This window comes from Symphodus melops (assembly GCF_947650265.1).
Source record: "Symphodus melops genome assembly, chromosome: 13".
NCBI classification, from domain to species: Eukaryota; Metazoa; Chordata; class Actinopteri; order Labriformes; family Labridae; genus Symphodus; species Symphodus melops.
Window position 1 is genome coordinate 5,670,413 of NC_136703.1, and position 22,997 is coordinate 5,693,409.

Consider the following 22,997-nt stretch of genomic DNA (forward strand, 5'->3'; position numbering starts at 1 on the left):
TCATGACTTCTTCTTCTTCTCCCTCAGCTTGGAAGATTGGGAGAATTATTACAGCTGTGTTTGTAGAAGTATTTCTTAAATTTTATGACCCATCCCCAACAGCATATAAAGTTCTTGAAAAGCCAAGTAATCCATGGAGGATAGTAATGGAGGTCTTTGGACTGTAGGGTGTGTAACCTTACCTATACACATGTGCACTGCAACATGAAATCTGGTAGAATCATTGTTGGCTTCAATATCCCATCCCATCTAAATAGCCGCCCATTGCTTGTTGGCTTATAGAAGAGCTTTATTTCAAGATGATGTGGGCTGTGAGTTGGGCCAATTTCTAAGATAAAGCAGCAGATCAAGTGCAAATCGTGCTGAAAATTACCATTATTATTATTATCATTAAAGATAATAAAAAACGCAAACAAACAAATGAAAAACAGTGACATAACATCACAGAGTCCAAGATAGATTGTTGTGTCCCAAGTATGTGGCCAAACATGCAGAGCTGGGTGGAAACTGGGTCAGTACATTCCCCTGCTCAGAGAGGAAGTTTTTTGTTTTTTTTCAATTGATGGAAAGTATTTATTTGCTAAACCTTTCCTTATGGAAATTGTTCCAGGTCAGCTGGAATTTAAAAAAAACAAAAAAACTTTTGACAGCAGCCTCAATATGGTTGCAGATGGTTTAGGTGGAGTTACAAGAATTTGTCTGAATTTTTTCTCAGATCTGAGAAAATAAAAAAATACACGTAAAATATAAAAAGCCTCTTTTCTTGAAACTCTCTCTCTCTGTTTTTGGTGAAGGAATGTTGGCTTTTTCACCAAATTTTTCATCTATGTCAATGGTCCAACATGTCTTACTAAGACGCTGAAAGTACCTCTAGTGCATATGAATGCTGCCTCTGGCTTACTGTTTCAAAGGCAGCCAATGAAGAATAAGTAAAAGTAGGCTTGGGTGGGGGTTTTGGGAGTGCTGGATGGATGGTCAAAAACATATGAGACTTTAATAACTGAGACAAACTTTGATTCCTGTATGCGATAAAGTAAATGTTTACTTCTATTTCAGTTCCCAAATGTATGTGCTTCATCCATAGGGCTCCACTTATCCAGGGCACGACTGCAGTGGCAGCAGGTTAAGCAACCTGCCCTATAGACGTCGCTCTCTCCACTAACATTTTTCCTCGGGGATTTTGAGCATTCCCAGGTCATATGGGATATATAATACCTCCAGAAAGCTCTGGGTCTAACATGGGGTCTCCTCCCAATTGGACATGCCAGTTAGACCCCCAAAGGGAGGCGTCCAGGAGGTATTCAAATCAGATGCACAAAACCACCTCAACTCAATCCTCTCGATGTGAAGGAGCAGTGGCTGAGCTCCCTCCAAATGCCTGAGCCCCGTCTCCAAGCCCGAGACCAGCCACTGATGCATTACTAATGCAACTGTTTGTTAATATGCTAGCATTAAGTTAGTGAAAATGTAAACCCAAGCAAAGTAGCTAAGTGGTGTTTAAGCCTTCCCTAATTGCTACTTTCTGCATGTCCAAAAGTCAAAATATTTGAAAACAGCTTAATGGACTTTTTTTTCTATTTAAAGTAGAGGACCTGACTACAGAGCCTAATGAGTGAGTCTGGACTTAAGAGTGTAACCTACATTTATTATAAAGAAAAGGCCATTGACCAACAATGTATTTGACTGTCTTGAGTTAGAATGTGTTGGGACTATGATGGTCTCTGGTTTTTTTGGGTCGATTAACACATAGTGTGTCCTGAAGTAGTACAAATCCTCTCGAACAATCATCAATCAAAACTCAGACAGAGCAGACACTTGTTTGGTCTTTACCCACAACTTGATTTTACCATCACTGATCACTACACAAGCAATTTAACCCCGTCTATTACAGTTAAAGTGTGCACTTTCCAGAAACACTTTGTCCTTTTCTGTGCCAACACTTTTATCGGGGTTTCTGATTTTAATGCCAAGAAGATTAAACATTTATGAACCCTCCAGCAAACACACAAACACTCCAGCTGTCCCCTTGCCTTGCTCTTGAAAGACGTTCTCCATCCACTTTTTTTGCCCTTTACCTCCCACATTGTGAATTCATGAACTTCTGCCCTGCCATTCCCAATCAGCACTCAAGGAGCACTGCTCTGATTTGTCAAAGTGACGCAATGTCAAGATGTTTGTAAGTGGTCTTACGTTTCATCTCCACTGACAGTTTGAAGAGCATAATTCTGCCCCGGGAGGATTTTGTGAGGCGCAGAGAAGGTCCTTCAGTCAGACAGAACAATTCAATCAGACAATGGACCGCGGTTCTTAAACAGGGGGAAGTCAGTGGAGAATGGTGTTCCTGACAGAGTGAATTACATTGTTCAGAGTTTGGATGGCAAGACAAAGACACAAAGAGAGCCTTCTTTGGATTTCTAGGAGCAAAAAGAAAGTTTGAAACCCATGCGAGTTGTCTGTGATTGGTTATGACATTTAGGAATTAAGTTCAAGGCAGGAGATGTACAACATAGCAAAGAAAATTCATTGTATTCAATCAGTGCGGCTCTTCATGTTCCTCCTTAATTATGTGGTAGAGACAGTATATCCTCAAAGGCCATTTCCAGTTAGCAAGACAAAACAGAGAACTTCCAACTAAGAGGATTAAGTTTTTCCAAATTAATTAATTCAGTTGTTAAACACTCCTCCAGCCTATGGCCCCTTTAGTGCTGCTTTCCCACGTCAGTTTGTCCTTCAAAAAAAGGGTCTGAATCTGGACGAGTGTTGTCCAATCAGGAGCCACTCACGGCTGAGAGCACTTCACTCCCGCAAAAACACAGATGAGAAGCACTTCAAACACAGGTGGGCACAAGCTCCTGAAATCAGTGGGTGTTGATTGTTTTCCAGAAGATTATTTTTTGAAATACAAGTTTGAATTTGCCAGTTTTATTTGTGACTATAAAACCAATTCGTAATGGATTCTTTTTGCTGTCAACAACATGTCAATGCTTTAAAAAAAAAAAAGATCTCCTGGTTTGCATTACTGACAAAAGATGTACAATGTCACTGTCTACTGTATGAACATGATATTCTCTATTTTTAAAAAAACAAACAGGACTCTGCACATGGCAACATTTGGTTTGCTTTATACACGTCAAATAAACTGAATACACCCTTCATCTTTAACTGAGAGGCTGCTGTGATAATCCGTTTTGTCTTAAATGAATAAACTTAATTTTGAAGGGTTATATAACTGTTGAATAATGTAGAACATCAAAAGCACAGAGGATCCTTGGCACAGAAGTGCTCATTAACAGGACACTTCATCTGCTGTGTGACTCATGAAAGGACAAACACTGATCATATTTCTGACATTTTGTGATTGTACACAATGGAATTCGAAAACAAAGCAGATGTAAAATCCAAAAAAACATGTTTGTCCTTTTAAAGATACAAAACACTCGTGCCTGAAGATGAGGACGAGCAGCAACATCTTTATTTCATCAGTTAGCATTGTTTACTGGAAACGTGATCTTAATTTCAAGAAGCAAAATACCACTGGAATGACAGGCAGGCTAACCGTTGTTGTTGCCACGGTTTCATTCATCTACAGTAATTATACAAATGCATCTGGAGTACGACATTCTGATTGGCCGTTGACTCTTGATTGAATTAACTACTATTCTTTTGCACTACACTAAGGAGACGGATAAGAAAGCCCAACGGCACAATGATTTTAAACATGAAGTTGTACCCCTCTTGTAAGGTTCAAGGTATTTAGCTGTACTCTGGCCTATTGTGCCATTAAAAAGATGAGATATAAAAAAAACATAGAGTTTGGGTGGCAGCCATGACAAACACAGCACGCTGCTATTTTGGAGTTTGCAGTTTAATTCATTAAAACCAAGTCAATGCTAACTTCCTCCAAGGAGTTGTCTTCTTTTTCAGTTTTGTATCACAAGGTTATGTTCATTAGTTACTCTGTTGCATTAAATAACTATCACTGACTATCAAGTGTGTTACTAGATATTGAAAGTCAACCATCATTTCTTTCCAAAACCTAGCAATATTTTTTTTCCCATATAAAAAAGTTGTAGAATTTGTGTCACTTAGACAACTGTGACCATTTTGAAACATTAAGAACTTGTTAAAGCACCTGTGTGTTTTCTGATGAACAATTTCTTCCTGCTCTTTTTTAACAATCAAACTTCTGTGAACATCTGTGAATCTTTTCAATGGAAAAATGGAAAAGGCTTTTTAAAACAAAATAAAAATAACTTTATACAAAAAAAAAGTAATGATCTTGAAGAAGGTCTTTTATGATTTCAGTCTGTTCCATCACCTGCTAAAAACTCAGTGTGTTTGAATCCAACCTTGGCTGTTTGCTGCATTTCATCCCCTCTCTGCTCCCGCCATATCCTGTCCCTCTTCAGCTGTTCGATTCAACGAAAGCAAGAAGGCCCCCCTAAAAACGTACAAACTTAAGAGTGAAACGGAGAAACAATACTTTATGCACACTATGGACTCTTTGTGTCACTACACAGATCTGCCAGGGCATGACAAGTTCCTTCATGAAACCAGAGTTTGAGCCCCTCTCCTGGCACAAACAAACCCTCAGCACAGATACAAGACACTGAAGCACCACACATTCCTTCCAGCACTTTACCACTCCTCTCTTTCCCTGCATGCTCTCAGTCTATGAAACATGTATGACACAGTCCTCCTCGGTACAAACAAGCGTTCACTAAAGGATTCGGGGTTGCAGTAACACTGACACCTTGAATGGCTCCTCTTCACCCTGCAGTGACCTCTGTGTTCACATGAGGGCTGGCTTGTGAAAAGATGCACGCAGGAGGGGGTGTTGAGAAGGCATCCCACAACTTAATTAAACTGCTGAACACGTCCCATCAGCACTGAAAGGGTTAAGAAAGGCCAAGTATGCATATCGGGTAAACAGCAGAGTGGAGATAGAGATGCATGTGTTTTTTTGGCAATGCTGTTAAATTTGTGATGCACAAAATCATTAAGCCTTGTAATGTCTTCATGATCTCTTTGTCTGGGCTGTTATGAGCCACATTTAAAGAATTACAATTTCTCATCAATGCCAACAAAGTCACTCTTATTCAGACACTCAACTCTTACTGACATGGTTTATATCAATGTCTTTGTGGGAATGTCTGCCTTGTAAGGGTTTTACTTTGAGAGACACCACGACCAAGATTCATTTTGCACCATAAATATTATTTAATGGACAAATCACCATGATGTAATAGCTACTTCAGAGCTTCACATCTTGAATGTGAATTGAATTTGAGAAGCATACTTTGTAAGAAGCACATTCAATACCCATAAGCATATTTGAATGTACACGTTTCCATAATCTTAATCAAATGTCGGTATTTATTATACTATAAACTAATGTATAACTGCTTATTGAAACACATTGCAGCAGGTCAATTAAGTTGACTGGGGCGCCATATAGTCTCTACAAAACTTTTTCGGAGCTACACTGCTTGTCCTGAAAGCACTTATTTGATGTTGAAATTGTGTTATGAATCATCTGTAAAAGCGTGCCTCCAAGTGCGCCTTGTTCGGAGAGAGCATGTCGTGCGTAAAGGAGGGGCAGTTCTCTTGGAGCGCAACTGCAATCGCGCGCTCTCTCCCCACTCTAAGTGCGCTCTCTCTCTCACACACACACACGCACGCACGCTCTTTCTCTTGCTTACTGGAACAGACTTGTGTTGAGCAGCTGCTGGATGTGAACTGGAGGAGCGTCAACCTCAAGAGCCGTGCAGAGTCAGTGAATCAGTTGATCAGCTCGCGGAGAGGACACTGCAGCTGCTCGGCCAGTGCTTGTTACGCGCCAGGAGAGCTACCTAAAAAAACTCCAATGCTGTCGTGAAAAGATTGTTTTCATCAGTTTACCTCTGGAATATTCTGTGTGATTACTGGACAACCACATTGAATTAATCTGCGAAAGTCGGAGGACATCTCAAAGGCAGGATGAAGGCATTTTCAGCTTTCTCCAACATGATTCTGGTTGTGCTACTTGTCGCGACCCTCTCAGCGACCAAGTTAAATGTACCGCGACTGAGACTGTCACACAAAGGTAAGTGTTCTTTATTCTATTTAACCACATTCACGTCTAAGCACTTTATCAATCCCTTTTCTGTGAGCGCGCGCACAGGTGGCATTAATTGCTGATCTTAACCATCCTTAGGAGAATATCTCTTTCTCTCTCCAACAGCTTTTTTTCCTGTGAACATTTCAACTTAACGCCCTGCTGTTCACGAAGCTTGAAGGCTTATTTACTTTAAAATGTGCATTTATTTCACACCACATATTCTTTTCCCGGTGGTCTGAGCTGGAAGCGTGAAATCTGGGTGCATGTTTTGGCTACTGTTCTGGAGGTTTATGTGTTTTAGGAGTCACACACATGTTAATGTGCTGGTCTCCAAATTGAAAACGCTGTGCAGCGCAGGCGGGGGATCCAGCCGGAGGAGATTTTGGCTGAATTTACTCGTTCTGCGGTAGGATACACCGGGGTGTGATCGTCTCATTATAAACGTTTAGTAGAAACGGCAAAAGCAATGAAATACCTGGGAAGGATATTACTCCAGAATAGACATTGGGCCGAAAAAAACTTTAGAAACAGAACAGTTTATTATAAAGTACACTATTATACTGTGTGTTCATTGCATTTCTTGAAGTATTGTTCCACAGGTTCAGTTGAGGTTTGAATGGAGTTATGATAGTGGTTTCAGAATCCACTCAGCTGGAATATTTTACATGCTGAATGTTACAACCAGGTCTAATGAATATTACCAGAAACAGTATCTTTTTGACTCATTCACATATTTCTCTATCCTTTCTCTGATCTAAACCATGTTGTTAGCCATGACTCACTCAGGTTTAATGATAATAAGGCAGAAAACGACACAGAGTGCATTTGTGTGTGTGCTTGTGTTTCATTGCTTTTGACTGTGCTGTTGCCAGACCGTTCTCATTGTTTCATTTTACTCAGACCAGAGTGAGTCTGCAATCATCATCTGTGATAGATATCACACAGGATTTCCTCCAGTTCAGCCCCAGTGTTTTCAGGAGAAAAAGACCCAGCTGAGCTGAGTGTACTGGTCTTCCTGTCGACTGGAAATAATATAGTGTGGGGAGAGAGAGAGAGAGAGAGAGAGAGAGAGAGAGAGAGAGAGAGAGAGAGAGAGAGAGAGAGAGAGAGAGAGAGAGAGAGAGAGAGAGAGAGAGAGAGAGAGAGACTGACAACAATTGCAAAGATGTTGGAGTGAGAAATTGTGTAAATAAAAAAATTCTTACTAAGTAGTTTTTCATCATTTCGGTAGCTTTAGCCAACTTGGTAGTTGGATACAATATTTATAACCTTGTAAAGACTTTTCTTCTAGTCACACCAACTGGGCAAAGTTTTTAATTTGTCTCTGAAAACAAGGAGAAAGGTTGCTCACACACTGCACTATGTCAGAAACATTTCTGGAGTATTGGATCCCTGCAGGGTTCAAGCTGTCTCTCTTTGGATGTAGAAACCTCACCATCAGATAAAGTTGACTAAATGATATTTCTAGCATGATAAAAATAGAATCCAGCTACACAACCAAGGTGTAGCTGCAGAGTGGAGAGTTGCCTTGATTTTGAACAAAGTCTTGCCATAAGCATACATGGAGATTGAACGCACGGCCCAACATTGTGGTTGTTACACGTGTAGATCTTGATACCCCTTTATCAAAATATTACTAAAGCTTCTTTACATACCATTAAAAACAACACTGGTTCCATTTTTTGAGCACTTTAAGGAGTGTGGGAAGAAACGCCTTCAAAATTCTCATTAGTGACCAACTATAGTTTCTTGCTTCCTGCCTCGATGACCTCAAAATTGACCCCACAGTTTAACCTGTTCACTTAAATCCTTTTTTAAAACGAGTTTTTAACTTTTGACAGTAAATCATTCCAAACATCTCCAAGGCTCAATCTCTCACCCTTTAGTCTAATTTTCTCACACCCTGAGGTCTTCTGTTAGTGCGTCTCCTCTGCTATCAGCCCCTCTTTCATTATAACCCGGATAAGCCCAGAGGGTGTTTGTAATCCCCGGAGGATGTGGAGGTAATTTGGTGACAGGAAAGCTGTCATTATCTCATTTCAATCAATTAGTGCGCAGAAGTCCGAGCAGGAAGAAGGCTTTTTACCTCTGAAATTCTCCTCTTCCTCCTGTTCATTTCAGACCTCTCAGTCGACATTGTTTTCTTTAGGTAAAATTGCATCCAGGCTTAATGTAGATGATTTTTTTCCCTCACATTTTTCTGTCTGCCTGTGCATCCCTCCCTCCTCCAAACAGCATTTAAACAGCTTTACATTTACAATGTGAAGCAGATCCTTCATGTTTAAATAAACAAGTTTAGTGATTCAAGTGTTTTGTAGTCTGTAGCCTTCCCACCATATAAGGTTGAGTTTATATTTATAAAGCTTGACTGTTTTGTGCTGCAAATAAAAAAGTTATTTTTATTCATTTCTTTTATTTTTTTAACATTAGCTAAATTTCTTCTGCAGGAACTTTCCCCAGAGAATCAGGGCTTTGGGAATTTTAAACATGTTAAAAGGGCAAAGGGACTAAATAAAGTTTTAGAGACTCTATGTTTTCACAATTATACATCAGTAAGCTCCAGTATGAAACAGATGACAGGTTCTGAGATAAAAGAAGAAATTATTTGTATATTGATGTATTCTCAGTTGAAGTTAAAGTTATGTAACTATGACAGCTCTTATTTAATTTAAAAAACAGCCGTGGTTTCTCAAATGTCAGCACACATTTGTCCCAGCCTTATGTGTGATCTCTGCGAAAACACATTTTAAGTTCCTTCAAAAGAGGCGCCTGGGACTTAAAAGTTCCGGGTGCTTTTGGAGGGAATACATCGCTGATGTTTGGTGAAACTCTGAGTTCATGATTTTTTTTAAACAACCTCATTGATACTTCTAACTCTCAACAACATAAATGAGAACAATCATGTCGCATGAGGTGACATTGAAGCTTTGGGTATGCCATGTGTGCTTGGCTGGACTCCCAGCCCTATACCCACCTCCCATAATGCATCTCTCTGCCTTTATCCCTCAGCCCTGCATGTCTTTCATTTGTCTTTCTCTGCCTTCAATCTGCCTGCCTCCTTTATTCATTTGAATTCCCTGCGTGTATATTTGTGTGCAACTCACATTTACTTCGCACACACTGTCTTAAACAATATTCTCTTTGTCTCACCAAAGGCAGGGGGGCACTTGAAAACACCAATCAGCGTCCTATTTTGATCAGATTGCATTCGTTGTCAGTGTAAAGGCTTCTGTTTGTTTTCACATACAGCCTGTGAATTAATGAGTTTGTTTTCTCAGTTGGCATTGCCCACATGCATACATGTAGACGGGTGTTAGTTGTTCTGAGGGGAAACGGGGTAATCTTTCACCGAGAGTCTGTTGAAGACTCCCCAGCTGCTGGAATGTAGGGCATCTCTCATCTTTTCATCTGTCAGTTCTCTTCCTTTCTTTCTTCATTCTATTTCATGTGTCTTTCCAGTGTGGATCCATCAATTCATCGCTCCCTCCCTGCTCCATGTATTAGTTTGTTTATCCCACTCTGCCTCTCTACTTCTTTTCCAGAGTTCGGTTTAAGTGCTCCCAGGCCTCTGGGCTGATCAAAACCCAACAAAAGAACGAAGGAGGAAACCAAGGAGTGAAACTTTTAAGTTTGGTCAGCTTGCCAACTGACTTTTCAGACACATGTTGTTTAACTGGGCTGTGTATAAACTCCAGCTCTGAAACATGCTATGAAGAATAAGAGTTTTAGAGCGTTTAGTGTTTTAGTAATGGTTGACGTGACTTGTTTGAATTTGAAGAGTTTGTGTAAGTTCTTGTCAAGGGAGTTCTAAGCCTGCCAATATTTAAAGTTAAGAGTTTATGAACAATAGTTCAAAAAGGGAAAAGAAGAAAGGGCATGCAGCCGGTGCTGGTGAAGGTTCTAATCCTCTATTGATATAAACTGTAACATCATCCATAAAGACATTCATTACACAAGCCTTTAAAAGTACAACTGTGATTGACCTCAAGCGTAAGAGGAAGGGATTCACAAGGCTGAGCTCTTTAGCACCATACTTTGAGTTAAAGCTCCTGTGAGTTGTTTTTAGCCGCTTCTGAAACAGCCTGGAATAGTGATGTCTCTTTATGAGCTCCAGACGTAAAGGAGACCATTAGCAAAGATTGATTTATTCTATACAGTTCATATTAATTCTTGGAACTGCTGCCACAGGGTAGGAGGCAGATAAAGTGATAATTGGCACATTGCCATGGCAACCTTTATTTGACATTTTGGAAGGCGAAGCTCAGTCATATGTTTGACAGCGTGGGTAGTTGTCAGAAAAGGTTAATAACTGCACATTGCAAAAGAAAAAAAAGAAAAGAAAAACAACTAAACAAAAAGCCTTCAAAAAAAGAAATTCCCACCAAAAATTCTTCATGGATGATATTTGTTAACTGTTGTAATAAAAAAAAAAAAAAAAAAGCAGCTTGGGATTTTTTGTTAAAATTATGATTTATAAATATTGAGGATAATATCAAAAAAAGAGGAACCACTTTGTACACAAGGGTCCTAAATCAACACAATCTGAAAGTTCCTCATAGAAGCTTTAATCTGACTGTCGGAAATCCAAATGATTTCTTTCTTCTTTTTCTTTTTTTAACTCTATTTCCCATCAAATAAAACCATACCAAAAAATAACAGAGGGATAAATGTTGCTTTGTCCGGTCCATTAAAACCCCTGTATTAGTTTTGGAGTCTATGAAGAAACAGTAGAGAGGTTTTTGTTCTGGTATGTGGACTTGCTGACAGAGGAAACACATTACATGTTTCTGACACTGCCTGCATGATGTGAGGGGTGAAGAACGTACGTGTGTGTGTGTGTGTGTGTGTGTGTGTGTGTGTGTGTGTGTGTGTGTGTGTGTGTGTGTGTGTGTGTGTGTGTGTGTGTGTGTGTGTAGGTGAGTGAGTGGAGGTTATATTGTTCAAGGTTCTCTGGTTTATGTGTTTGAAGCTAACTGTCTGGCTGGGTTGTACTGTATGCCTCTGAACAGAGAGAGAGAGAGAGAGAGAGAGAGAGAGAGAGAGAGAGAGAGATCAACTGCATCTGATGTAGACATCTGTTTGTCTCGAGGTGTCACTGGTGTGTCGTGTCAACAGCATGTCTCTTGTGACAGCGCTCAGAAGGCAGCTTGGCTAGATCACAGACAACATTCAGACGGGGGGGGATCAAAGATAGTTGGAGAGGAAACTGACTGTGTCAATCCTTTTTCCTGCTCTCTGTCTCTCACACATTGTCTGACACAGGGCCAGATCAGAGAGAGCACAGATGAAGAGGAAGCTGTGAAGAGAAGGGAAAAGAGTCTGGCATATTCAAGGAAAAGAAAAAAAAAGGCAGATTGAGTGAAAGAAAAAAAAAAGGGACAATGTAGAGTAAATTTACATAATAAAGATGTTCCCCCTTCTTCTTCCCCTTTTAAGCAAATTAGGTGACAAGCGAATCAGGCTAATTTCTTTATCATAGCAGATGAAATAAGCCTGAAACAAGCTGGCGAGTAAAATGTTTCATCTCCATCAATAGAAAAAGTAAAAGCAAGCATCATTAAGGGCATTCCACACTTTATATATCGATGTCGTGGGGAACATGGAGGAGACTTTACTCTTTTGCATGATTTATATATGAAAGAACTTTTCATTAAAGAAAAGCGTTATCTTAAAAAAACTAAATAGAAGTTTCTTTTCCCATTTGTCTGACTCATAAGGTGATCCAGGAATCAATGAACATATCCAGATGTTAGTTTAAAATATATATTTAAAAGGTAACGGTAGAAACAGAGCTCCTGCATTGGGCGACATTATCAGACACCTGTCAATGGTGAAAATGAGCCACAATGGAGAAAACTAAACTGGTGGTTTATCATATACAAGGTTAGAAGATCAATAGATGTGATAATACCTTTTTTGTATTTGCAGTTCATCCGTTCATTCATTAATATTTAGACAATGCTGCAATCTCACAACAGTGTTATGTCAAGACATTTTACTAAAAGAGCAGGTGTCGTACTCTTTGGTACTTATTCCTCTTTTACTTTGACTTCAACTCTTTGTTTGTTGCAGGTCAGCGGTAAGGTTGGCAAAAGTCTAAATGTGTCTTTATCCATGGCTAAAAACAATTCCCAACAAGTACTTCAGTATTCTATTTACTTAGTTTGCTCAGTCTATGTTACTCAGCTGCTTTGCCAGTTCACCAATCTGTGGTCAAAATGAGTTTCACCAGGTCTCAAATTTGGAGCCCTCCTGCATTATCCATCTGGAACAATATTTTCCTCCATTATCAGTGAAGATCTAAATTGGTTTATTCCAGACAGGTTGCTAAAGGGCCCATGTTGCTGATATCTCCATGGATGTTCTTAATATCTACCCCTTTATTTTATTCCCAAGCATGTTTTATAGCCTTTGGATGGCTCAAGTATCTAATAAAGGTTTTACTAGTCCAAGTACATCTCTCGGATTTAGCAGATTTCTGAAAATAGTCCTTTGTACAGAGTAGATGTTGTTTGGCTTGACTGACTCTTAACAGCTCGCCCTCCCTCAAAGATGAATCTAAAACCCCATCATGTTTACCTTAAAGAACTAAGATAGACAGATAAACCTCTTCTCCATTCAGGCAGCTAAGCCTTTCTGCAAAGCATGTCAAGATAAACCCTGCATTGCTTTCCCTCTAAGGTCACAGTCTTCAAGACCCAACTGCCTGAACCAGGACTGAACTGTGAACTTAAACATGTGCCCCGAGTGCTGGCATGAATCAGCGGGCTGAACGATGAATGGAAGAAGGGATTGACCATGAAAGCGAAGGAACGTCAATGAATTTTAAAGAACGGAGTGAGAAAGGGACATTGGGTAAGAGAGGGAGGTAATGAATAAAAGATCAGTGAAGTAGGAGAGAAAAACAAACGATGGATCCACGAACGAGTGAATACAAAAGAAACAGAAAAAGAGAAGCGAGAATTAGATAAATGTGGAAATTCCAGCAGTTAAGAAGATAAAAAGAGGCCATGCTACTGTTAGGGAAGGGGATAAATGGATGAGAGAAAAGAAAGAGAGGGGCCTAAGATGATGAAAAGGAAAGAAAAAGACGAGAGGCTGAAGAAGCGAAGAGAGATGAGAGAGATGGAAGAAGGACAGATAGGTGGATGAAAGGACCAGAGAGGCTAACCTGAGGGCTGGAAGACACTGGCCTCTTTGAGAAGCAAAGGTTGAAGGTTCAGGTCCAAACAATGTGGCTTTGACCATCTGTCATGTAGATTACTGAGCACTCAACTCACAGGAGTTATGGGAGTGTAAAGAGTGTTTCCTTCCCCTCGTAGTATCCTGTATCTCTGTCCTTTGTTAAATCTGAATCTTTCTTCTGACCAACATGGCCAAGTAAAAAAAAAAAAAAAAGGTGTGCGCATATAGGGTGTTATTGTCTGCGCCAAGACGCCAGCCAAAAGCAACCCCAGAGTCGACAACGATGGCCGTTGTTTTAACATGACCGCTACAAATCTCAGCAGTGGATCTTTACCAAGGGGGGTTCAAGTCCTGAAAACTATTTATCTAAACTTTTTACACTCTTCCACACCCTGAAGCCTGAATTTACGCCCCTCCCTGTAGTGCAACAGAGGTCAAATCCTTCCTCTTCTTTGGTATTGATCTGAAATGGTGGGGTTTTTTTTACTGGTATTTTAATGGTATTTTTTGTTTTCGAGCTCGGGATTTGGTGTAATAAGATAATATTTAAAATGATCCAGATGCTGTTTTTTGTTTGCAAAATTAGTCACCACAAACATGAGTCAGAATTTTACAGCATAACAAAAGGTTGAGGACCCATGCAGAGAAACAAAATGATTTGTCTGAAAAAAAAAAATGCAAACCAAAAAGCTTACTTATTTCAAAATCCAAATGAAACGAGGTCAAACATGAGAGTTCAAACGCAGGAAACAAACGAGAGTTTACAGAAAAACCTCCACAAGGACACGGAGAACGTCAGATGACTGACTCATTCTGGGAGGGCTGAATGTCATTATCATTTTGAATAAATCATATCATGAATCATGTAGTTTTCAAAGCACAAGGTAACCATACATATCTGCAGAAAAGTCAACAGAAATCTTCTGGATTCCCAAATGTTTCCCCATTGAACATCAGGGTGAAAACCAACAGGCTGAAAACTACCCTGCAGAAGTTGAGTAAAGTTATTTGCTTTATGTGAAAATTACTCATGGCCACTGAACGATGACATTAAACACCGTTGAGTGAATTCTGTCAGAAAAAACCTTCAAGGTCAGAGGATTGTCGTTGCGATGACACTACAAATGAAAACCGATTCAATTTAAAGATACTGTTGTCTATTTGATCATATTTGCAACATGCAAACTGTAATTTGCAAAGTTAACTTTGGATAGCTTCAAAAGAGTTTCACGGATCCAAACAGACACCGTCCTTGTAGCACATTTTTCCAAGGGCAGTGTTCATAAATTGCTTTTGTTGAAAATCCGTGTGCTTCAGTAACTTTCATTTGCAGACAGACCTTTGGATGATGTAATGTTCAAGCACCAAATGTGAAACAGGAACAAAAGTAGTTTTAAAATGAATCTCGATCTAAGTTACACGTCTGTCTGCTGTACATGTCAACCCAAAGCCTTTAATACTTTCAACAAATCACAGTCTCAATAACACCTTGTGAAAACTTTGAGCTCACTTGGATTAATGTTGAACTTGGCCTCCTCCTGTACGCCACAGTTGGCCAAGCGCATGCTGGGTTGTGGTGTTGATATGACAGATGTCTTGCCAGTGTTTTATAGCAAGTGATATTGTTCCAACCTGAGAAAGAAACAACCCGCCGCTACCCTCTCCCTGTGAAATAGATAAACATCCTCAACTCTGCTTGTGTATTTTTTTTAATGGAGACATTTAAGAATTATTAGACATTACACGCGGTGCAGCTGGATCGTCCTGCAGTGAGCAGCAGGCGTGCAAAGAAAGCAGAAAGAACAGAACAAACTTACTGTGATGATTTTACACACACACACACACACACACACACACACACACACACACACAAACACACACACACGCCAACCTATACAAAGACAAAAGAGGATTCTTGTCTTTTCACGTCGATTCAGTGTCCTGCCATTTGGCACAGTGGCTCAGAGCCAATGCAAAGTGATAGAAAAAAAGGTCAGAGGTGATGGGAACCCTCTTTAATGCAGAATTGGAGGCATTACATGTAACACACACTGAGGTGCGGCACCCCCTCGCCTTTGAAACAAACACCCCCTCTCTCTGGCAGCAATCATTTAATTCCACTGGAGCTTCTGACAAGAAGAGCTGAGTACAAGGGCCTACTGTGGACTGATGTATCTATTAGACAGCAACTGACAAACATGAACTCATCTCAGAGGACCGGCCTTGTGTATGGGCGTCTGCTTTGGTGCACATTTGTGTTTGTATATTAACTGGTAAAACCTAGTTTGTGTTGCAAGAATGAACATAAATATACTTGCTGCAGACCGGCGTATCAGTGCTTTACATGTTTCATTACACAGCTTGTCACAGCCTGTGTAACTGTCATGTCTTTGTAGATTGTATAAGGATATTGACTCAGAAGTGGTCAGCTTTATAGTCACTCCTCCTTCTCCTGCACACTCCGTCCCTCAACAAAATGTGCAATTTAGATTTTTGAGAGTGTGTTGGAAATTACAGGACCTGATCATACTGCAGTTGTCGAGAAATTGTCAGGAGTTCATGTGTGAAAGTAGCTACAACGTGTGCATACAATTAAACCAATACAGCACACTGAGAAGTGTGGTTGCTGGTGATGTTACCAGCATCCTTGAGAAGAAGGGCAAGTCCAGTGTGAAACAAAAAGTCACTGTTCAAATTTAAAAAGGTTAAATTGCTTTACATTCACATACACTAAAACACACACACACACGTATATATACACACATACATACGTATGTATATTTGAATCTTTAAAAAGCAATTTGTGTATACCACAGAAACAACTTTTAGGGCCTGAATCCACAAACAGAGGTCATGACTTTCATTTTACAGCACCAAGAAAACTGAAACATGTAAAGGAATCCTGTCCTGGGGTAAGCAGCAGCTTAAAACCTGAAAAGTTAAACGAGTCAGATATTCTCACTGCTGTTGATGACAAATGTGACGTCAGAAACCCCGCCCCTTTTATATATTGATTCGTTGGCGAGAGAAATGACGTTGACAAGCAAATTATTGTTTCAAATGTTACAATAACAACAACGACAACGTTCATCTGAGAACACTGTGACAAAAAACAGCTGAGAGTTTGTTTGCTAAAAATGTCAAGCACCAAAAACGCTAACCTGCACAGTGTTTGGAGAGAAAATGGGCACTGCCCATGCAAAAACAGCACTCTTATCGTTCATATTGCAAGTTGTTCAACAGCATGTTTCGCTAAATAACAAAGCAACAATGCTATAAAAAGAATTATACAAGCAAATTCCTATGTAGCTTTAGTAAAAAAGATGAATTGAAATGTACAATACAGAATTGCATGTGTCTATATGTTTTGTCATTCAATTAGCAAATTGTGTGATAGGCCAGCAGAGTTGGCAGAACTGTGTGTGCTGAAACACAGAAAGGCCAACAGAGAGCTTTATAGTGAGTTGGCTGCTGGATGAAGGAGTCGAGGGAGTGAAGGGAGTGAGGAAGTGCTGGAGTGATAGAGAGAGTGAGGGATGAGAAACCCCCCCCCCAAAAAAAAGAACTAAGTCAAAGGATAAGGTGATGGAAAGAAATAACAGAGGTGTTCACACTAAGATGATATGATATGTCGTAGTATGAAACTGAGTCTGAGGACAACGAAGGAGGGAGGATGACAGATTTTTGAGTCAAAGGGAGGAAGGGGGCGATCAAGAAAGGTAAGAAGCACAGAAGAGTGAAAGAACTGAGGAAGGAGAGTATGTGTTCAGAGATTAAAAAAAATGAACAAAAGATATGCGTGGTAAAGATGAGTAACGGAGTTAGAAGACATCAAAAAAGGAGGGATGAAAGTGGACAAAAGAAAAAGACGGATCGGAAGAGCAACCAGCCATGAGGGAGAGGGGACTTAGAGAGAGTGCTGGGAGAGATGATGAAATGAGGGAGGAAGGGGAGGCAGAGGAGAGCGAGGGCTGATGAGAATCAAGGGTGATGAGGTCATACTATGTGCTGTGTTTTGATTGGCCCGGCAGGACAGATCGGGTAACAGGAACTTTGACAGGCATCCTGAGACAGCTGAGAGAGAATGCGTGTAAAATGTGTATGTGAGTGTATGTGCGTGTGTCAATGTGAGTCTGTGTATCTTTGGAGCTTATCTCATGGTTTTATCACACGATCAAGTGTGTTAAAAATGTGGACAGGCCATATAAATGACATCTCCAATGAGGAACAGTAACAGGTTGGCAGTTAAATTCAAGGATAACTCAGTCATGACTCATCAGGCCTGTTATCTCTGCTAGCACGACTCCCTGAGTTTAAAAATAGACAAACATCTGTCTAATAACAGTAAACTAATATTTTTTAATGGCTGAATCAAAAATCAAAAATAAAGTCAGTGCTTTAGAAATATGAAAAAAATATCTCACATTGCTGCTCTATAAACCGGGCCTGTGTGCAGCTAACACGCAAACCATGACGAAAAAAAGCTTTAATCAAAGTAATCCATTCTCAAATATCTTCATGGTCATTGAAACCCGAGTAAGATGAGAGAGAAAAAAGAAAAGAAAAAACAACTGCAACATATTTTCCACGAACATGACAGATGCACTGCAGATTCCCCAGTATGAGAATCAAAAATAATCAAATCCTAATAACGTTTATAGAGGAGTCTGAACTTTGCATGTGTCGACTTCACTGGGCTCCTTGAGAGGCTGCAGCTGTGCGATCCTTCATCTCCTGTACCACTGAGAGAGAGAAAACACGAGAGAGCGAGAGAAAGCGAGAGAGAGCGATAGAGAGAGCACGAAAGAGGCAGTGAGAAAGTAGAAAAGTGCCCAGCCTGTTTGAAGAGTGAAAATATATAAGCCTGCTGCAGTTACACACATTCAGTTCTCACCAACAAAAATGAAAGCAATCAGATTTCTTTACTTATGGAAAACATGTTTGTCAGATTCTTGGGAGATTAATAAATAAGAACCTTTGAGACACCTTACTTTACGTGAATCTTTACAAGTCAAATCACTCTCTCCAGCTCCACTCTGCTGCTCTTTGAGGAAAACGGCCTCTGTACATGGGGTGCACAAAACTAACCATTAGACCACCGGTGTCCATGTTTACGCATTTTCATATCCATGCCATAGAAATGATGCTGAACAGGTTAGTGCTTTCAGGTGTGGTAGACAAATACACAATATAAGCATCCCTTTTTGTGCATGTTACACAGCTGTCCTGATCATAACTGTGCACTTCTAAACACCACGTGAATGGCAGACCAGGAATTTTCAAATATGAATGAAAAAAAGTCAGAATTTACTCACAACTTTAATGCTAGTGTGTCGATATTAAGAAGAAGATAAATTTTATTAATCCTATGAGGGGGAATTCAATTTCACACTGTGTGTTCTGTCTTGGTTTAACATGCTATTATCCTAATTACTTATTCGTGTGAAGTACTGGACGCCATCATTTCTGTAATTTGTACTGTGAAAGCTTTGCCCCCCTTTATGCATGAAACTATGCATGTCTGTACGATTCATTCAGATGATTCGACATCTTTTTTTATTTTTTTCTTAAAGAAAAAAAATATGAAGGTTAGACAGAGACCCATAATGCTAGTACTGTGTTCAGCAGTAACACAAATCTCCGAAAGAGCTCTGTGGGGAGGCTTAATGAAGAGGGTGAGAGGGAATATGAGACCTGCGAGAGGAGGATGAGGACAAGGAGGAATGGGAGTGGTGAGAAGAGGAGAAGCGCTGTGAGATGACTTTTTGTGCAGGCAGCAGATTCCAGAAATACTTGGCACACTGCAACAATATACACCCTGATCTAATGATACCCTGGGAAGCCTGTCAGGGGTGTAATGAGTCTAATGGGTCTTTATTTGCTTGTAAGTGTGTTTGTTTATGTGTCAGAGCTTGAGAAAACAAAACGTCAAAGATCAATATTCAGCAATAGAGACTGATGGTGACTTTTGTCCCCACAAGAGGTGGGAAATGGTGGAATTGAAACAGGGACTTGCTGTAATAGTGTGCATTTTGTTCCACAGGGGGTCTAATATGCTTCAGATGTGTCCTCTATTCTAACTGAGCCAACAGTCACATATATAGTCTGTGCCTGCATACATTCATAGGTATATGCGTGTGCAGCTTAACATAGCTTACACCCTACCTCTGCCCAATTTGTACATTAGAGATGTCTGTATGAGATATGGAGGTGAACGTCTCTCTCTCTCTCTTCCAGAATCTTTCACCTATGAACTCCCTCACCCTCATTTCCAAGCCTGTCATTGCAAATCTATTTCCAACCCTTCTGTTGTACATTTGCCTTTTATCACAAAATGCAGCTGTGCAGTCATGCGTTCCTACCACCCTCAGTTTCATCACACTGGATATTTTCTTTGCATCTTGAATCATAAGTTTGATTACATTGCATCGGACCATGGGTGATGAAAGACGAGTGCAAGCTCTCAGTTCAAACAAAAATATGCAAATAAGCAAATGTTCTTTAAACAGCAGCAGGAAATGAAACCGCACAGTTCACATGTCTGACTTTCAGATTTGACTGACACCAAGGCATTCTTCCTTCTTACTTAGCAGAACACTGACAATGCAAACAAACTTCAGAATAGATTATTTTATACATGTCTTTGAAGTGGCTCGCACTGCATCATGCAATAGCTGAGGTTTGACACGTACAGTGAAACCAGATGCTCATTCGCGTGTCGCTTTGGTTTGGCATGGCTGCCATTTGTCAGAGCAGCGTTGGTTGGCAGTCCGTTGGGAAACCAAACACATTGGAGACAGATGTACATTTCCTGATGGATGCTGTAAGGACGTTATTAGGTACACAGCCTACATCATAGATGGTACACCTAATGGAACTAGTCACTGTGCCACCACCCAAAGGTTTGAGAATCCCCTCTTTGAAGCATTGAGTTGAAATATCGGCATCCTCTGGTGTTAAAAATTTAAGTAAATGCAGAAGTGCAAATAACGGCAGATACTTGATGTTGAGGTTGGCTGCAAAAACTTTGGAATTCCTGTTAAGACCCATATTAAAATACTAATACTAAAATAAACCCACATTTTTACAGCTAAAATAAACATGTTTACAGTCCGTCACTGGGAGTCTGTTAAACAATTAATTTGGTGTTACACAAAAGTCTGCATAATTAGGGAAGCCTTTAGTTTTAGGGAAGAGCCACGATTGGGCTTTTAATCAATTCTTCTAAATCCCAATTTTTTGGTAGCCAGAGGTAACCATATTTAGATTCGAGGGGCGAGTAAGAGAGGTGCAACCTGAGATTTTAAAGCTATACAGTCACTGCATTTATTTTGCTATTTCATTGAGCTGACAATTGAGTTTAGTATCCACTTTGTCTACCAAATAAGAGCTCAGTGAATAAGCCAAAAAGGATAAAAAAAACAGAGCCTCTTCTAAAGGCAGCCATAACATCCACTTTAAATGTGATTTGGAATAAAATTAACTCCTTTATCGTGCCCAACTCTGCTTAATGTTAGGTCTTGATATATTTGTAACGGCTGAGTTTTAATACCAATACATCCTTGCACAATTTCCATATGCATAGATATTAGTTATAGACTAAAACCATTTATTTAACAGTTGTGTAGTTTTGCTGCAAGGTTGGACATATAGGGGATCAACTCATTTTGGGGGACAGCCTCGAGTGGCCACTGGAGGAACTACAGGTTTTGGTTTTCCATTCTGGCGTCATTTCTCAGTTTGGATCAGATGCTCTGATTCTCGATCCAAGAAAAAGAATGGATCGAAAGAGAGACAAGAGAGAAATATCCAGTAGCAAAGTGGGTGAGACAGGAAGACAAATAGACAGGAATGTAAGATGAAACTAAAGACACCATTAGAAGTGTGTTCAAGAGAGGAAAGATAACACTGAGGAAGTTAAAGACGGATGGAGTGAAGAGACGGAGCCTGTTGAAAAGTGGAGCGATGTTAAATTGATAGATGTAAGAGACGTGAAGATAGACAGAGAGCAGGAGAGAGAGAGAGGTTGGTGAGAGGTGAGACAGTGGTGTGGTTTTCACAGTGAAGCGATGAGCTGCCGGAGTGATAACAAGCTGCAGATGGAAGCTGTTAACTCACCTTTCCCCTCTGTTCGTGTACGAGTGTGTGTGTGTGTGAGGGGGCATGTGTGCAACGTTGTTATTTAGCTTCGACATTTTTGTTGAAACGCTGGGGTGATTTGTGTATACTTCCGTGTGATTTACGAGATACAAAGGTAGAGACGTCAGAAATATGAGTGTGTTTGTGAGTTTTTGTATACAGCATGAAGGGGTGAAACAAGGTACACAATGCAAACAGAGCTGGAGCTTGACGTAGCTAATTGCTCTATTTCAAGGATGAAAGTTCAGGAAACTGGATCTTTGACAATGTATTCATCAGCATAGAATATTTATCAAAGCACTTGTCAGAGTGCACTGAGACACACCTTTGGCTGCCAAACAAATTCTGAAACAGATGAGACGATGTTATTGTGCGTGTAGTATCTAATTATCGTTCAGAAACACAGGCTTTCTTTCTGCAATTCTTCAGATTCTTTACTCTCACAGGAGAGCGTTCTAACCTCAAACAGGATATGTCTGTGCCTTAGACCAACCTGGGGAAGCACTGTGCTTTCAAAGACAATAGCAGGATGGGAATTAACTCCTATTGTTCCACCACTAAGAGGCCATCTGAAATACTGGATCACAGTAACACTCTGTATAGACACTCATGGCCCCCAGAAAATTAGTCTTCCATCCAAACACAAGGCAAACATTTGTGGTTTTGAATGAAATGTCTTAAACACATTGCCAAGCAATTTGGTACAAAAAGGCAGCATCCTCAATTTTTTAACATTTAAGCCAATGCTGCAGTTCCTCAAATGGCCACTTGGGGCTGGCTGCAAAGTCCCTTTGACACTTGTATAAAAAAGCCCGTCTTGACATCAGGAGTGCTAGGAGAGCACAAAAAAAAAACTGAATTTGGAGAGAATAGTTCATGTCTTTATAGGAACACTGTATGTGGACTGAAATTCTTTTACAACTCTTACATTTTTTTTATTAAGGCTAACAGTTTAACTGAGACCTAGTTCAGTCTTACATTGTATTTGTATTGAAATGTCGTACGTCTGTCAGTCTTTCCTGCAATCTTTTATGTCCAAACATAGAGGTGTGCTGTGAACATTAGATCCCTCCGTAACACTGCAGTATCAGTAACACCTCAACTTATTCTTCATCACTCCCTCTGCAGCAGGAGGTCATCTCTGGGTTCAGCGCTATGTGGAAAAGGTTGAACTTTTGGAGAAGGACGGTCAACATCTGACAGATTGTTGAGCTGTGTGCATGTTCTACTGATAAACTGTGTCAGGAAAGTGACAGATTCTATGAGACCTTCCCCCTGAAATAATCGAGTTAACTTGTAAAACACGAGCTAAAGAATAAACCCAAATACTGAAGAACTGAGAAGTAAAACAGTGTAAAACGATGCATAAAGCGCAGCGATCTTTAGCATCTAATGTACAACAGCTTTACAGCTCATCCTCTCCTCCACTTCTCATCATATTTTTCTGCTTGCAGAAATCAATCCCAATAAATCCATCATCCATCACTGCTCTCTCTGTCAGTCTTGTGGTTTACTCTGCCTGTCTCTCATTCTGCTCATTATTTTCTGACTTTTACCAGACGTTTAAAGCCAC

General features: G+C 40.1%; 1 protein-coding gene across 2 annotated transcripts in view; it reads left to right on the forward strand.

Annotated features, from left to right (window-relative positions):
* The first annotated feature begins 5,669 nt into the window (after positions 1-5,669).
* Positions 5,670-22,997, forward strand: part of sema3bl (sema domain, immunoglobulin domain (Ig), short basic domain, secreted, (semaphorin) 3bl) — a 67,969-nt gene continuing 50,641 nt past the window's right edge. For both annotated transcript variants that reach the window (XM_079360370.1, XM_079360371.1), the window contains exon 1: positions 5,670-6,085. In XM_079360370.1, coding sequence (XP_079216496.1) covers positions 5,980-6,085 — 106 coding nt within the window. In that variant the 5' untranslated portion in view covers positions 5,670-5,979. The remainder of the gene's footprint in view (positions 6,086-22,997) is intronic.